Source organism: Ranitomeya variabilis, chromosome 2 (assembly GCF_051348905.1).
Source record: "Ranitomeya variabilis isolate aRanVar5 chromosome 2, aRanVar5.hap1, whole genome shotgun sequence".
NCBI classification, from domain to species: Eukaryota; Metazoa; Chordata; class Amphibia; order Anura; family Dendrobatidae; genus Ranitomeya; species Ranitomeya variabilis.
Genome location: NC_135233.1, coordinates 484,305,580 through 484,319,286, shown reverse-complemented (window position 1 = coordinate 484,319,286; position 13,707 = coordinate 484,305,580). Strand labels below are relative to the sequence as shown.

The window sequence follows — 13,707 nt, the reverse complement described above, 5'->3', positions numbered from 1 at the left end:
GGGACTCCCCCGCCGCAAGAAACCCCTGCCACAAAGACCCCTCCCCACCGCCTGCCACTTGGATCCCGACCGCCGCTGGGATCCTGACCGAGCTTGGGATCCCGGCCTCCGCTAGAATCCAGACGCCGCTGGGATCCACACCACCGGGGCACCCTCCTTGCTGGGCAGCAAAGCCTGCCCCATCGGGACGTCACCACCCTCCCGATGCGATAGCATCGGGCCTCCATCTAGTTTGTTATAATGGATGCCTCCTACCCATTGATGCAATAGAAATATGCAGCGCCCCAGAGTCCTGGTCGTTGCAGTACTGACGCTCCGCCACTAAGGGGAGTGATGGTACATCCGATGGCACTTAAGGAGTTCACCTGACCAGGTATCACAGTCACACACTACATTTCACACTCTGGCCACCAGGGGGAGCAAAGGGTTCTATGTATTAGGCCTCTCCTCACAATCTGGTAAAACTGGGGGCTGGATAGGAAGTTAGTCAGAAGCTGACTGGGTTGGATCCAGGCAACATCCTGTGGCAGCGGGTGTTGCAGGGGAAGATTCAGGGGGGTCTCTGTCAGGGGTGGGATCCTGACAGTGACCTAGCGAACAGAACAGAATGTTACAGAGCCACACCTGCACCCGTTGTGGCGGCATCCTAAGAAAGGAAACGACGAGAAGTTTATTGTGGAGAAGTGAGAAATGAGATCGCAGCAAAAAGGAGATAAAGCCAGTAGGAGTCGTGCCTTAAGATCGTGGCAACATCCTACTGAGGCGCGTAGCCGGTGGCCGGAACGCCGAGGAAGTATTTGGCTCCAAGCATTACTTCAAACAGTGGCAGGACAGTTAATTTTAGGTTGGCTGTCTCCCCTAAATCACCTAAGAAGACATAGGGGGCAATTGTGGGAGAGGGGCGACGCTAGGGTCCCAGAAGAACTCCAGGCCTACCCGTCATACTGGTGCGTCCTATCCATATCATCTGGGGGACGGAGAAAGAACATCAGAACAGATACGAGTTGTGAGAAAGAACATCAGAAACAGACACAACAGTTGTGAGGACTATCCCGTGGTGCTCAGCAGGGAGGTACTACAACACACAGGCGCTAGAAGGTAGGCACTGATTTCCACCTGCAAAGGGAACTCTGGATGTGCCTTCGGACCGGCCGGTCTCAGCCAGCCCTGTTAGCAGTACTCTGGATTGAGGATCCTGAAGCCTTCAGAAAAGAGGTAAAGAGACTGCAACCCTGTGTCTTCGTTATTCACCGCGACCTGCACCACGCACCATCATCCCACCTTTCATTGGATGCCCCTTAGCAGGGTCACGGACCGGGTCTAGCCACCGTGACAACCCCAGGACCGAGACAGAGAGGCCTGGTACCGAGTACCCCGCGGCCCTGCGTCTGGGGGCGCTCCAACTACACCAAGGCTTTTAGCTACATTGGCTAAAACATAAAGTGTATTTGTTGCTATAGCAACCAATCACAGCTTAGCTTTCATTTTTTAACAGCTCTGGCAAAATGAATTCTGCACTGTGATTGGTTGCTAAGGGGGAAAACAAATACATAAAATGAAGGATTAGAACAGGGTATTGGGGACGAACAAGAATTAATTGCATTGATATGATACTAAAAACTATACACACAACCGTGTCTCAGCTCTGTCCTGGTGGCCACCAGCAGATTACAGAGCAGTTGGAGAAGTAGCTAAAGTCAGGGGTGTAACTATAATTGGTGCAGGCATTGAAGTTGCACCTAGGCCCGGGAGTCAATAAGGCCCAAAAGTAATTTTTGGCCCACATGAGATGACCACTACTATTAGAGACCAGTGATAGTTGAGAGCCCCATTTGAGGTTTTCCATTGGGGCCCAGAAGTTTCAAGTTATACCACTTGACTAAGTACAACTGTGTATTGGGGAGAGCAAGGAACTAGAGAAGAAGCAGGCGTTTGTGGGAAATGTAGTTTACATTTGTCACATAAGTAGTACTTAAGGACCACCTACTGCACACTGAACCCACAATAATGGAGAAGCTAGAGCCAGAAAACAAAATTAAGAAATTAGACAGTGAACATCTGGGGACATATCTGGGTTACTTTAATGAGGTTATAGGACTATGGGGAGCTTGAAAAAAAATTATAGATTCTGGAAAGGTCCCTTTACGTGAAAAAATAGTAGCTGATCTAAAATCCCTGCAATATTTCATAATAAATGATGGAATTACAACATCTACAGATAGGTCTCTCTGGTCCGATATATTTTTTCTTTATCACCATATATAAATTTTAAGTAAATAGAGAAGGGAACAGCACTGTAAGAAATCAATAGTTGGGTAGTGATTCTAAAGAAAAGGTCACTCATCAATCAAAAAAAAGAATGAACAGCGCTTCAGTACTTATCAGTGAGAATAATGGAATTTATTCACCCATTGTTCACAGAGCAGCAATATTTTAGCTCCTCCATAAATTGTAAGGTTTGTAGTCCAGGACAGCTTAATATGCAACTTGAGAAGGGTAGGGTAACTGGGGATGGGTAAGAAGGGTTTTTAAAAAATTATATCATTTTATAAACATTAAAAAATGTAAATTATTAAAAAAATTACAATATACAATACATGCATTATGTACCAGTACAAAAATAATCGTGATAGTATACAATCTATTTATGGATCCACTGTTTCTATACTTCTTCAATGGCTATTATAACGCATTCATGCGTCGTGATACAATTGGGTACCTTTCCTAGAAAAGTAATACAGCTCTGGCAAAAATTAAGAGACCAGTTCAGTTTGTCTGATTTTTATCTTTATAGGTATATTTTTGAGCAAAATGTAAATGGTTCATTTATTCTATAAACTTCTGACAGCATGTCTTCGAATTTCCAAGCAATAAATGTTGTATTTTTTTTCTGAGAAGAATTGGTCAAAATTTAAAAAAAAACCAGTGCTTTCATATGTCAAATAATGCAAAGAAAACAAGTTCATAATCATTCAGAAACAACAATACTAATGTTATAACTCAGGAGGAGGTCAGAAATCAATATTTTGTGGAATAGCCATGATTTTTATTCACAGCTTTCATGCGTCTTGGCATGGTTTCCACCAGTCTTTCACACTGCTTCTGGTGCAAAAATGTACGCAGTTCTTCTTTGTTTGTTGGCTTGTGACCATCCATCATCCTCCTGATTACATTCCAGAGGTTTTCAGTGGGGTTCAAGTCTGGAGATTGGGCTGCCCATGACAGGGTTTTGGTGTGGTGGTCTCTTAATTTTTGCCAGAGCTGAATATACATGTTAAACAGCAATAGCTAAGAACTTCCAACAATCTCAACCCCTTCACCCCGAAGCCTCTTTTTCACCTTCCTGACCAGACCAATTGTTTCAATTCTGACTAGTGTCATTTTATGAGCTAATAACTCTGGAACGCTTCAACGGATCCCAGTGATTCTGAGAATGTCTTTTCATGACATATTGCACTTCATAATAGTGGTAACATTTGTTTGGATATGATTTGAGTTTATTTGTGAAAATGTCCAAAATTTGCCGAAGATTTTGAAAATTTTACAATTTTCAAACTTTTATTTTTTGTCCTTAAACCAGAAAGTTATATCATACAAAATAGTTAATTAACAAAATTTCTCACATCTGCTTTACATCTGCATCATTTTTGACACAATTTTTTTGTTAGGAAGTTAAAAAGGTTAAAAGTTGATCAGCAGTCTCTCATTTTTCTAACAAAATGTAGAAAACCATTTTTAGGGACCACATCACATTTAAATTGACTTTTAATGGCCTATTTGACAGAAAATACCCAAAAGTGACAACATACTAAAAACTGCACAATGCTCAAAACCACATTCAAGAATATTTTTTAACTGTTCAGGTGCTTCACATGAAACAACACATAAGGAAAAAAATGAACACTTTAATCTTTTTTCCAAAAATGTTACTTTAGCCCCATTTTTTTTTTTTCACAATGGTAGCAGGAGAAAATGGACATCAAAATTTGTTGTGTAATTTCTCCTGAGTACACTCATTTCCCATATGTGGGGAAAAACTACTGTTTGGCCACACAGCAAGTTTCAGAAGAGAAGGAGCACTGTTTGACTTTTTGAAATTGGATGGAATCAAAAACAGACACCATGTCAAGTTTGGTGTTCTCCTGATGTGCCTAAACAGTGGAAGAGTGACGTTTTGAAGAACTGACTTTGATGGAATGGTTTGTGGGTGCCATGTTGCGTTTGGAGAGCCACTGATGTCCCTAAACAGTGGAAATCCCCCCACAAATTACAGCATTTTGACAATTACGCGCCTCAAGGAATTTATGCAGACGTGTGGTGAGCACCTTGAACCCCAAGTGCCTCACAGAATTTTATAACTTTGGGCTATGAAAATAAAAAAAATCGAATTTTTCCTCCAAAAAATGTTGTTTTAGCTCCAAATTTGTTATTTTTTTTTACAAGGGTAATAAGACAAAATGGATCTCAAAATTTGTTGTACAATGTCTCCTGAGTATGCCGAAACCCCATGTGAGGTGGAAAGCTACTGTTTGAGCGAATGACAGGGCTCAAGGATTGCAGACTTTGATGGAATGGTCTGAGGGTGCCATGTTGCATTTGGAGAACCCCTGATTTTCTTAAACAGTGGAAATCCTTCCACAAATGACCCCATTTTGAAAACTAGACTCCTCAAGGAATTTATCTAGATACCTTGAACCCACAGGTGCTTTACAGAATTTTACAATGCTGAACGGTGAATAGAAAAAACTATATTTTTCCCACAGAACAGTTTGATTTAGCTAAACAAAATTCATTTTCACAAGAGTAATAAGTGACCCCATTTTTGGAGACTGTATCCCTCAAGAATTATCTAGTTGCATATTTATAGTAATGGTAATAATGCTTTTGGCTTTACTGGTGTATGAATTTATAATGTGGTAGTATGTGTAAGTTGCGTGGAGTACATCAGATTATAAAAGTGTTTGTGTCAACAGTGTAAAACAAAATATTATCAGTTTATGGATATGTGGTATACTTTGAAGCAATCGCTAATGCAAAGGCCAGATTCCTTAGGGCAGGTTTCACAATGGAAAATTGTGTCTTTTTATATATCCCTCTTGGAGCATACTCTGAACCTTTTTTTATGTTCTTCCCTTCTTCATTGCTTGGGGAACCTCACCAGGAAAATGTTGACATAGTGCGGTATGGGCACCATCTGTTTCAGAAATACTGGGACGGTCACTATTTCAAAGTGTATCAAACACTAGGGCCTTGATGACTGCCCCCTGACACTGAAGGAAGATCTCCATATTGAGTGCTCATTGAAATGGCACAAAACCAATTGTACAATGTGCATGGTCAATTTTTCCTACCGTACTTTATGTTTTCAGATGGCACAGTACAGTTTAAGGACCTGATCTGAGAAATCTATACCATATTAATTTATTATAATCCAGTAATCCAGTATACAATCTCATTTTGGGACGTCTGTTGTTGTACCCTCAGACAGTGACAGGTGACCTGTTGTCACTTTTTGGTCAAGAAAAGGACATTCCTTTTGTCCTTAAGGCTGAGTCACACATAACGATATCGTTAACGATATCGTTGCAACGTCACGCTTTTGGTGACGTAGCAACGATCCCGCTAACGATCTCGTTATGTGTGACAGCGACCAACGATCAGGCCCCTGCTGGGAGATCGTTGGTTGTTGGGGAATGGTCAGGACCATTTTTTGGTCGCTGATCACCCGCTGTCATCGCTGGATCGGCGTGTGTGATGCCAATCCAGCGATGTGTTCACTTGTAACTAGGGTGAATATAGGGTTACTAAGCGCAGGGCCTCGCTTAGTAACCCGATATTTACCCTGGTTACCATTATAAAAGTATAAAAAAAAAACAGTACATACTCACATTCTGATGTCTGTCACGTCCCCCGCCGGCATCCACAGGGTTAAAACTGCTTTCGGCAGGAGCGCTGCTAATGCACGCGCTGCTGCCGAGAGCTTCCCTGCACTGACTGTGTCAGCGCCGGCAGTAAAGCAGAGCACAGCGGTGACGTCACCGCTGTTACTGCCGGTGCTGACACATTCAGTGCAGGGAAGCTCTCGGCAGCAGCGCTTGCATTAGCACCCGGTAACCAGGGTAAACATCGTGTTACTAAGCGCGGTCCTGCACTTAGTAACCCGATGTTCACCCTGGTTACCCGGGTGCTGCAGGGGGACTTCGGCATAGTTGAAGACAGTTTCAATGATGCCGAAGTCGTTCCCCTGATCGTTGGTCGCTGGAGAGAGCTGTCTGTGTGACAGCTCCCCAGCGACCACACAACGACTTACCAACGATCACGGCCAGGTCGTATCGCTGGTCGTGATCGTTGGGAAGTCGTTTAGTGTGACTTAGGCTTTATACTTGACCACCAGCATGTTGTCACTGCATTGATCTCTACAGTTGTCCAATTAGTGGCTTAGGGAGGACTCTCTGATTTCTATGCACTCTCCCACATGCAACTGTACCTCTGACAGAGAGGCTCTTAAGAGTGAGCTGCTAGTGTAAAAGTTATTTACATAGAAGTGATAATAACCCTTATCCAGCAGTTGGTGCAGAAATTCCCACACAATTTTCCCACTCACTCTCAGGACAAGGAGGCATTCAGACGTGTCAATCTGGTTGTCCCTCCCTTCATAGACCCAAAATCTGTGGGTGTACCTTGAAGTATTGTTGCACAGCTTGTACAGTTTAATTCCGTACCTCGCCCTCTTACTGGGCAGGTATTGTCAAAATGTTTGCCTCCCTTTGAAAGTAACTATAGATTAATCTACACAGATGTTCCTTTGGGGGTTGTATGCCTCAGCAAATTTTCTGATGAAGTGGTTGACTACTAGCCAAATTTTATATAGGTGTTCAAAGTTAGGATCATCTCAGGGAGAACATTGTGCATTATTGCTATAATACAAACATTTTTGGGTTGCTTCAAATTGTGTCGTTTTCATGGCCATTCGGAAAACTAGTGTGCTGTAAAGTAGTTTTTGACTATGCCCATATTCAGTTTAATCCCTCAAAATGTCATAAATACTGCAGCATTTACAGGGGTCCATCTGGAATGTGATGACGTGGGATTTTGTGCAAAAAATTAATGGGTATAAAAATTTGTCTGGACCACCATAAGATTTATTATATCCTCGCTGAAAAAGAATTTGAAGTACGGTAAGTCAATTTTAGTGAGGCCAGTAGCATCAAGTTGGATTCCTGAGCTGCCCATGATATCCAGAAAAACAGGTTGATAATTTTCAGGGGATGGAGTCCAAATGAGATGGATTGCTGAAGTGACGCCTTACTGGGGGTCCCTCCTCAGTAGTTGAGGAGAAGGAGGAGAAGGAAGAGAAATAGAGGAATGTGGGATTTTCCTTATTGCCTGAATCCGTGTTGGAGGCAAGGAAAGCGTAAGCCTCCTCTGGTGAATAGCATCTTCTTGACGAATAGGTCATTTTTATTTTATTTTTCAAAACACTGGGGATGTGTGTGTAAGTCTTGCTTTTACATGTACATTGTGTGGGGCATGGGTAAAGAATTCTATTTGTTATTGAATTTACTAAAAAAAAAGTAGAGAAAAAAGGTAAAGAAAAAGTAGAGAAAAAAGAAGTAGAAAAAAATTAGAAGAAACATTTAGAAGAAAAAAAAAGAAAGGAAATATCAGAAGAAGTAAAAAAAAGTTTCATGACCTTGGGATTTTCCATTTTTCCGTGTTCGTTTTTCGCTCCCCTCCTTCCCAGAGCCATAATTTTTTTATTTTTCCGTCAATTTAGCCATGTGAGGGCTTATTTTTTTGAACGACATCATTGGTTTTACCATGCCGTGTACTAAAAAACAGGAAAAAAATTCCAAGTGCGGTGAAATTGCAAAAAAAGTGCAATCCCACATTTGTTTTTTGTTTGGCTTTTTTGCTAGGTTCACTAAATGCTAAAACTGACCTGCCATTATGATTCTCCAGGTCAGTACAAGTTCATAGACACCCAACGTGACTAGGTTATATTTATCTAAGTGGTGAAAAAAAATTCCAAACTTTGCTTAAAAAAAAAAAAAATGTGCCATTTTCCGATACTCATAGCGTCTCCATTTTTCATGATCTGGGGTCACGTGAGGGCTTATTTTTTGCGTGCCGAGCTGGTGTTTTTAAGAATACCATTTTGGCGCAGATACATTCTTTTGATCACCCGTTATTGCATTTTAATGCAATGTCGTGGTGACCAAAAAAACGTAATTCTGGCGTTTCAAATTTTTTTCTCGCTACGCCGTTTAGCGATCAGGTTAATGCTTTTTTTTATTGATAGATCGGGCCATTCTGAACGCGGCTATACCAAATATGTGTAGGTTTGATTTTTTTTTATTGATTTATTTTGATTGGGACGAAAGGGGGGTGATTTCAACTTTTATATTTTTTTTTATTTTTATCACTTTTTTTTTTTCTTTTTTTTTTTACTTTTGCCATGCTTCAATAGCCTCCATAGGAGGCTAGAATCTGGCTCAACGCGATCGGCTCTGCTACATAGCAGTGATCTGATGTTCGCTGCTATGTAGCAGAAATGCAGGTGTGCTGTGAGCGCCGACCACAGGGTGGCGCTCACAGCTGCCGGGGATCAGTAACCATAGAGGTCTCAAAGACCTCTATGGTTACTATTCAGAAGCATCGCCGACCTCCGATCATGAGACGGGGTCGGCAGTGCGCTCATTTCCGTCCGCTGTCTGCGCTTGACAGCGGCATTTAACTAGTTAATAGCGGCGGGTGAATCGCGATTTCACCCGCCGCTATTGCGGGCACATGTCAGCTGTTCAAAACAGCTGACATGTCCCAGCTTTGATGCGGGCTCACTGCGGAGCCCTGCATCAAAGCAGGGGATCTGACCTCGGACGTACTATCCCGTCCGAGGTCAGAAAGGGGTTAAAAAAATGACAGTGACGTTAACTACACTGCCCTACATGTATACTTGCACTAACTATTCTTTTTCATGCAAAAGAAAAGCGGATCCGCTGAATTTCCTAGAGCTAAAAAAAAGAAAAAGTCCCTTGGCGCAGACTCTGATCAACAGCGATAATGATTAGAGCGCAGTGGCCTTGAGAAGAGCATAAATGCTCAGCGCAGCAGAGGTCATGTTGCAATCACCCAATCCATTGTGTGTGCTGGGATTGGTGCTGTCCCAGATAGTACCAATCACCACTTGTCACGTTGATTTTTTATTGTCACATCGCTGTGATTGGCTGGTCAGACTTGATTGGCTAAACACAGCAATCACCGACGCTGGGGAGCGGCACAGCCCCCTGGGGCGACGTGCATGGTTTTATTTTGTCAGAGACAGAAACTATCTTAACTTGGTCACGGCACAATGCAGCATGGTGACCAGAAATAGCTTGTGAGTACGCACTTCCCGCAGTTCCGTACATTTCATGAAGGGGTTAAAGGGGTATCTCCATCTCCAAGTTCCTATGCAAATATGTAGTAGGTGTAAAAATAATAATATTACCGGTAGTTAATACCTCCAAATAGAAATGTAATGTAGATCTTCTGACACGCTATGCTACCCAATGTGGAGCGCATTGCAGTAGCTTAGGTATCCATGGTCCCAACCACTAATAACTAACTAACTGTCACTATATGAGTGTTCGTTACCATGGATACTTAAACTACTGTAATACCCTGCACATGGGGTAAGCGACATAGCTTATCAAAAGAACTACTATGTTTCTAATTCTAAGTATTTGCTTATATTATTAATATTATACCTACTACATATTGGGATATAATCTTGAAGATGGGAATATCCCTTTAAGTTTTTGGTCATATTAACCAATGAACAATACACAAAATATATATCAAAATACACAATGCGTACAAGGAACAGCAAACATAAATGTTCATACAAATTTTGAAATATAGTGACACTGTGCAAGAGACAGGAGCCGGTCCAGGATGTAAAACATTAAACCAATTATTGGACTAGGTAAGCTATTCTTTCCATAGGTCAACATGACATATAAAGGTCCAAATTATTTATTGTAAAATATTAATTCAAAATGATATCCAAAATAATTTTGAAAAATTAACCTCAATAGCCTTGAAAATTAAAACATTTCACAGATCACAAAGCAAATGTATAACTACTGAGTTAGATTGAAATTTTGGCTATGTTCAGATCACTAAAACAGATAAGGCAGCACACTGTAGCGCCTTTGCATGCAAACATAAAATATGAAAATTGAATTGCGTTACTGCACTAGAAATATAAATCAGTAGCCTTCCTCTAGCGCCTGGGTGTTGTAGTACCTCCCTGCTGAGCTTCTCGGTAAGGTCCTCACTAGGGTTGAGCGACCTTTACTTTTATAGGATCGGGTTGGGTTTCACGAAACCCGACTTTTTCAAAAGGGCCGATCCTATAAAAAAGTCGGGGTCGGGGTCGGCCGAAACACGAAACCCAATGCAGTGCATTGGGTTTCCAATGGTTCCCAGGGTCTGAAGGAGCGGAAACTCTCCTTCAGGCCCTGGGATCCATATTTAAGTGTAAAATAAAGAATTAAAATAAAAAATATCGCTATACTTACGCTCTGACGGGCCCTGGTACTAACCGGGAACCTTCCTTCCTTAGAATCAGCCTTCCAGGACCCTGCGGTGACGTCACGGTGACGTCGCGGCTTGTGATTGGTCGCGCGGCCGCCCATGTGACCGCTCGCACGACCAATCACAAGCCGCGACGTCACCGTGACGTCACCGAAGGTCCTGGAAGGGCTGATTCTTAGGAAGGAAGGCTGCCGGAAAGAAGCAGGGCGTGTCCGAGGGTGAGTATATAATTAATAGGAATATACTCACCCTCGGCTTCGTTCCGGCAGCCTTCTTTCCTAAGAATCAGCCCTTCCAGGACCTTCGGTGACGTCACGGTGACGTCGCGGCTTGTGATTGGTCGCGCGAGCGGTCACATGGGCGGCCGCGCGACCAATCACAAGCCGTGACGTCACCGTGACGTCACCGCAGGGTCCAGGAAGGCTGATTCTAAGGAAGGAAGGTTCCCGGTTAGTACCAGGGCCCGTCAGAGGGTAAGTATAGCGATATTTTTTATTTTAATTCTTTATTTTACACTTAAATCTGAATTCCGATACCAATTCCCGATATCTTAAACATATCGGGAATCGGTATCGGAATTCCGATTCCAGATTCAGAAGATCGCCGACTTCATGGCTGACCCCACACAGGGGTCGGGTCGGGTTTCATGAAACCCGACTTTGCCAAAAGTCGGCGACTTCTGAAAATTGCCGACCCGTTTCGCTCAACCCTAGTCCTCACAACTATTGTAGATGTTATGTCTCTTTCTCTCTGTCCCCCAGATGGATAGGATAGGACATACCCATATGACTGATGGCCTGAGGCTTTTTACAGGTTCTCTATCACGCCCCGGCCCCCCACAAGTTGCCACCGTACCTCCTGGGTATAAGGTCGGGCAGCTAATGTGGAATTAACTGTCCTGCCAGTCTCTGAAGTAAAGCGTAGAGATCCTTACTCCCTCAGTGTCCTGGCTACCAGATTCCTGCGCCTCAGTAGGAGGCAGCCTTTTACAGGGCAGAACTCCTTCTGGTTTCCTCTCCTTTCGCTATGACTTTGTTTCTCACCCTCTGCAATACAATTCGCTGTTCGTGTCTCTTTCTTGGGATGCTGCCGCACGTCGGGCAGGCGCAGCTCAGTGGACCCTCGTCCTCCTCAGACCGCAGTCTGGATCTGACCGGAACTCGCTCCAGCCAGCTTCTGCCTAACTTTCTGTCCAGACCACCAGTTTTACCTAATTGTGAGGAGTGCCCTAATAGATAGGAGCGTAGCTCCCCCTGGCGGCCTAGAGTGTGAAGTGTGTTGTGAGGTTTGTGATACCTGATAAGGAGATCTCCTTTATTGCCTTCAGATGTAATATCACTCCCCCTGGTGGAAGAATGACATTACTGCAACGACCAGGACTCTGGGGTGCTGCAGTTACCATTTCCCTATGCATTGAGATCTTACCCTTTTCTCACTCCCTACCATCCTGACTCTGTGAATATTATTGTTTTCAGTGTTGTTAATGTATTTCTAATATTCTTTACTTCCCTAAATTTCCTTCTTTTGAGTCACCATACCCTATTAATTCCCGGTATACTGCTATCTACCATCCCCACAACCCTAACTCCTCCTGTAGTATTGGGGTTCTCTCTACCCTAGGCACATTACTACAACCTATTTTTTCTCCCTCCTTCCATTACCTTTTTGTCTGTTGTGATTAATGTTGTAAATATCAAGGTTGGCCGCGACTTGTCCACATTCTAATTTTGGCCCACTTTGTATTTGAGTTGAACATCCCTGCTGTGGATGCTGCTCTAGTAAGCTGTCTAGACAAAATTGAAATGCATTTTTTGGAAGTAAATAGCATTTTTGGAGGTGACAGGCTCCTGTTAACAGAGTTTCTATGTGATGGACCCATTTAGTGTGAACATAGTAATTCCCGTTACTACTACAGCTACCAAATATTAGTCCTAAAAGTATTCCAATTTTTTTTCTGCTCCTACTACTACAACTATTACTTATACTACTACTATATGCTATACTATTTCTACTATAACTACTATTTGCACTACTACTGCTTTTACTACTACTACAACTAAGGCCGGGTTTCACTGAGCAGACACAAAATTCAACCTGACGATTTTTCATTGGCATGCAATGTGTATGGCATCCGTTTTTACATGAGCAAGTTCATAAATCGTAAAGGACAAATATTTACTATATTCAATATTGTTATATATCAATGAAAAATGCATGACATCCTGATGGTAACCTGTACGTGATCTGTTTTTTACTCATCTATTGACATATTAATGGGCGAGTCTCATCCAGAATACAGGTCAATGTACTGTGTGCTGTGATTATTTACACACAGACCATTGGTACATGGTTTAAAACATTCATTTGAACAACCACATTGACTTGCATTGGTAGCTGTGCTGTGCGTATGCTATCAGTTTTGCATACGGACAGCACATGGATGCTTAATACATTGAGCCTTTATGCTACTCCATCTATTGCAACTTCCACTAATACTTCTACTACTATGACTACTACTTCTACTACTAGTATTACTACTTCTACAACTTCTACTACTACTTCTACTACTTCTACTATTTCTACTACTACTTCTACTACTACTACTACTTCCACTACTTCTACTACTACTACTGCTACTAGTACTACTATTTCTACTAGTACTACTGCTTCTACTACTAGTATTATTACTTCTACTACTACTGCTACTAGTACTACTACTTCTGCTACTAGTATTGCTACTTCTACTACTACTACTTCTACTAGTACTAATACTTCTACTACTAGTATTACTACTTCTACTACTATGACTACTACGTCTACTACTACAACTTCTACTAGTATTACTACTACTGCTACTATTTCTACTGCTACTTCTACTACCAGCATTACTACTTCTACTACTACTACTACTGCTACTAGTACTACTACTTTTACTAGTACTACTACTTCTACTACTAGTGTTACTACTTCTACTACTACTACTACTACTAGTACTACTACTTCTACTACTAGTATTACTACTTCTACTACTACTACTGCTACTAGTACTACTACTTTTACTAGTACTACTACTTCTACTACTAGTAATACTACTACTTCTACTACTAGTACTACTACTTCTACTAC

General features: G+C 42.2%; 1 protein-coding gene and 1 long non-coding RNA gene across 7 annotated transcripts in view; one reads left to right on the top strand and one right to left on the bottom strand.

The window, feature by feature from the left end:
* The window catches only part of LOC143806871 (uncharacterized), a 158,391-nt gene extending 148,765 nt beyond the window's left edge, over positions 1-9,626 (bottom strand). For 5 of the 6 annotated variants that reach the window (XR_013221578.1, XR_013221581.1, XR_013221576.1 and 2 more), the window contains exon 1: positions 9,504-9,626. This is a non-coding gene — a long non-coding RNA (uncharacterized LOC143806871). Of the gene's footprint in view, positions 1-9,490 lie in introns of all 6 variants that reach the window. The other variant, XR_013221580.1, reaches the window with a different exon arrangement.
* A 3,165-nt stretch (positions 9,627-12,791) lies between these two features.
* The window catches only part of LOC143803856 (mucin-2-like), a 117,881-nt gene continuing 116,965 nt past the window's right edge, over positions 12,792-13,707 (top strand). The window contains exon 1 of the mRNA XM_077281621.1: positions 12,792-12,816. Coding sequence (XP_077137736.1) covers positions 12,792-12,816 — 25 coding nt within the window. The remainder of the gene's footprint in view (positions 12,817-13,707) is intronic.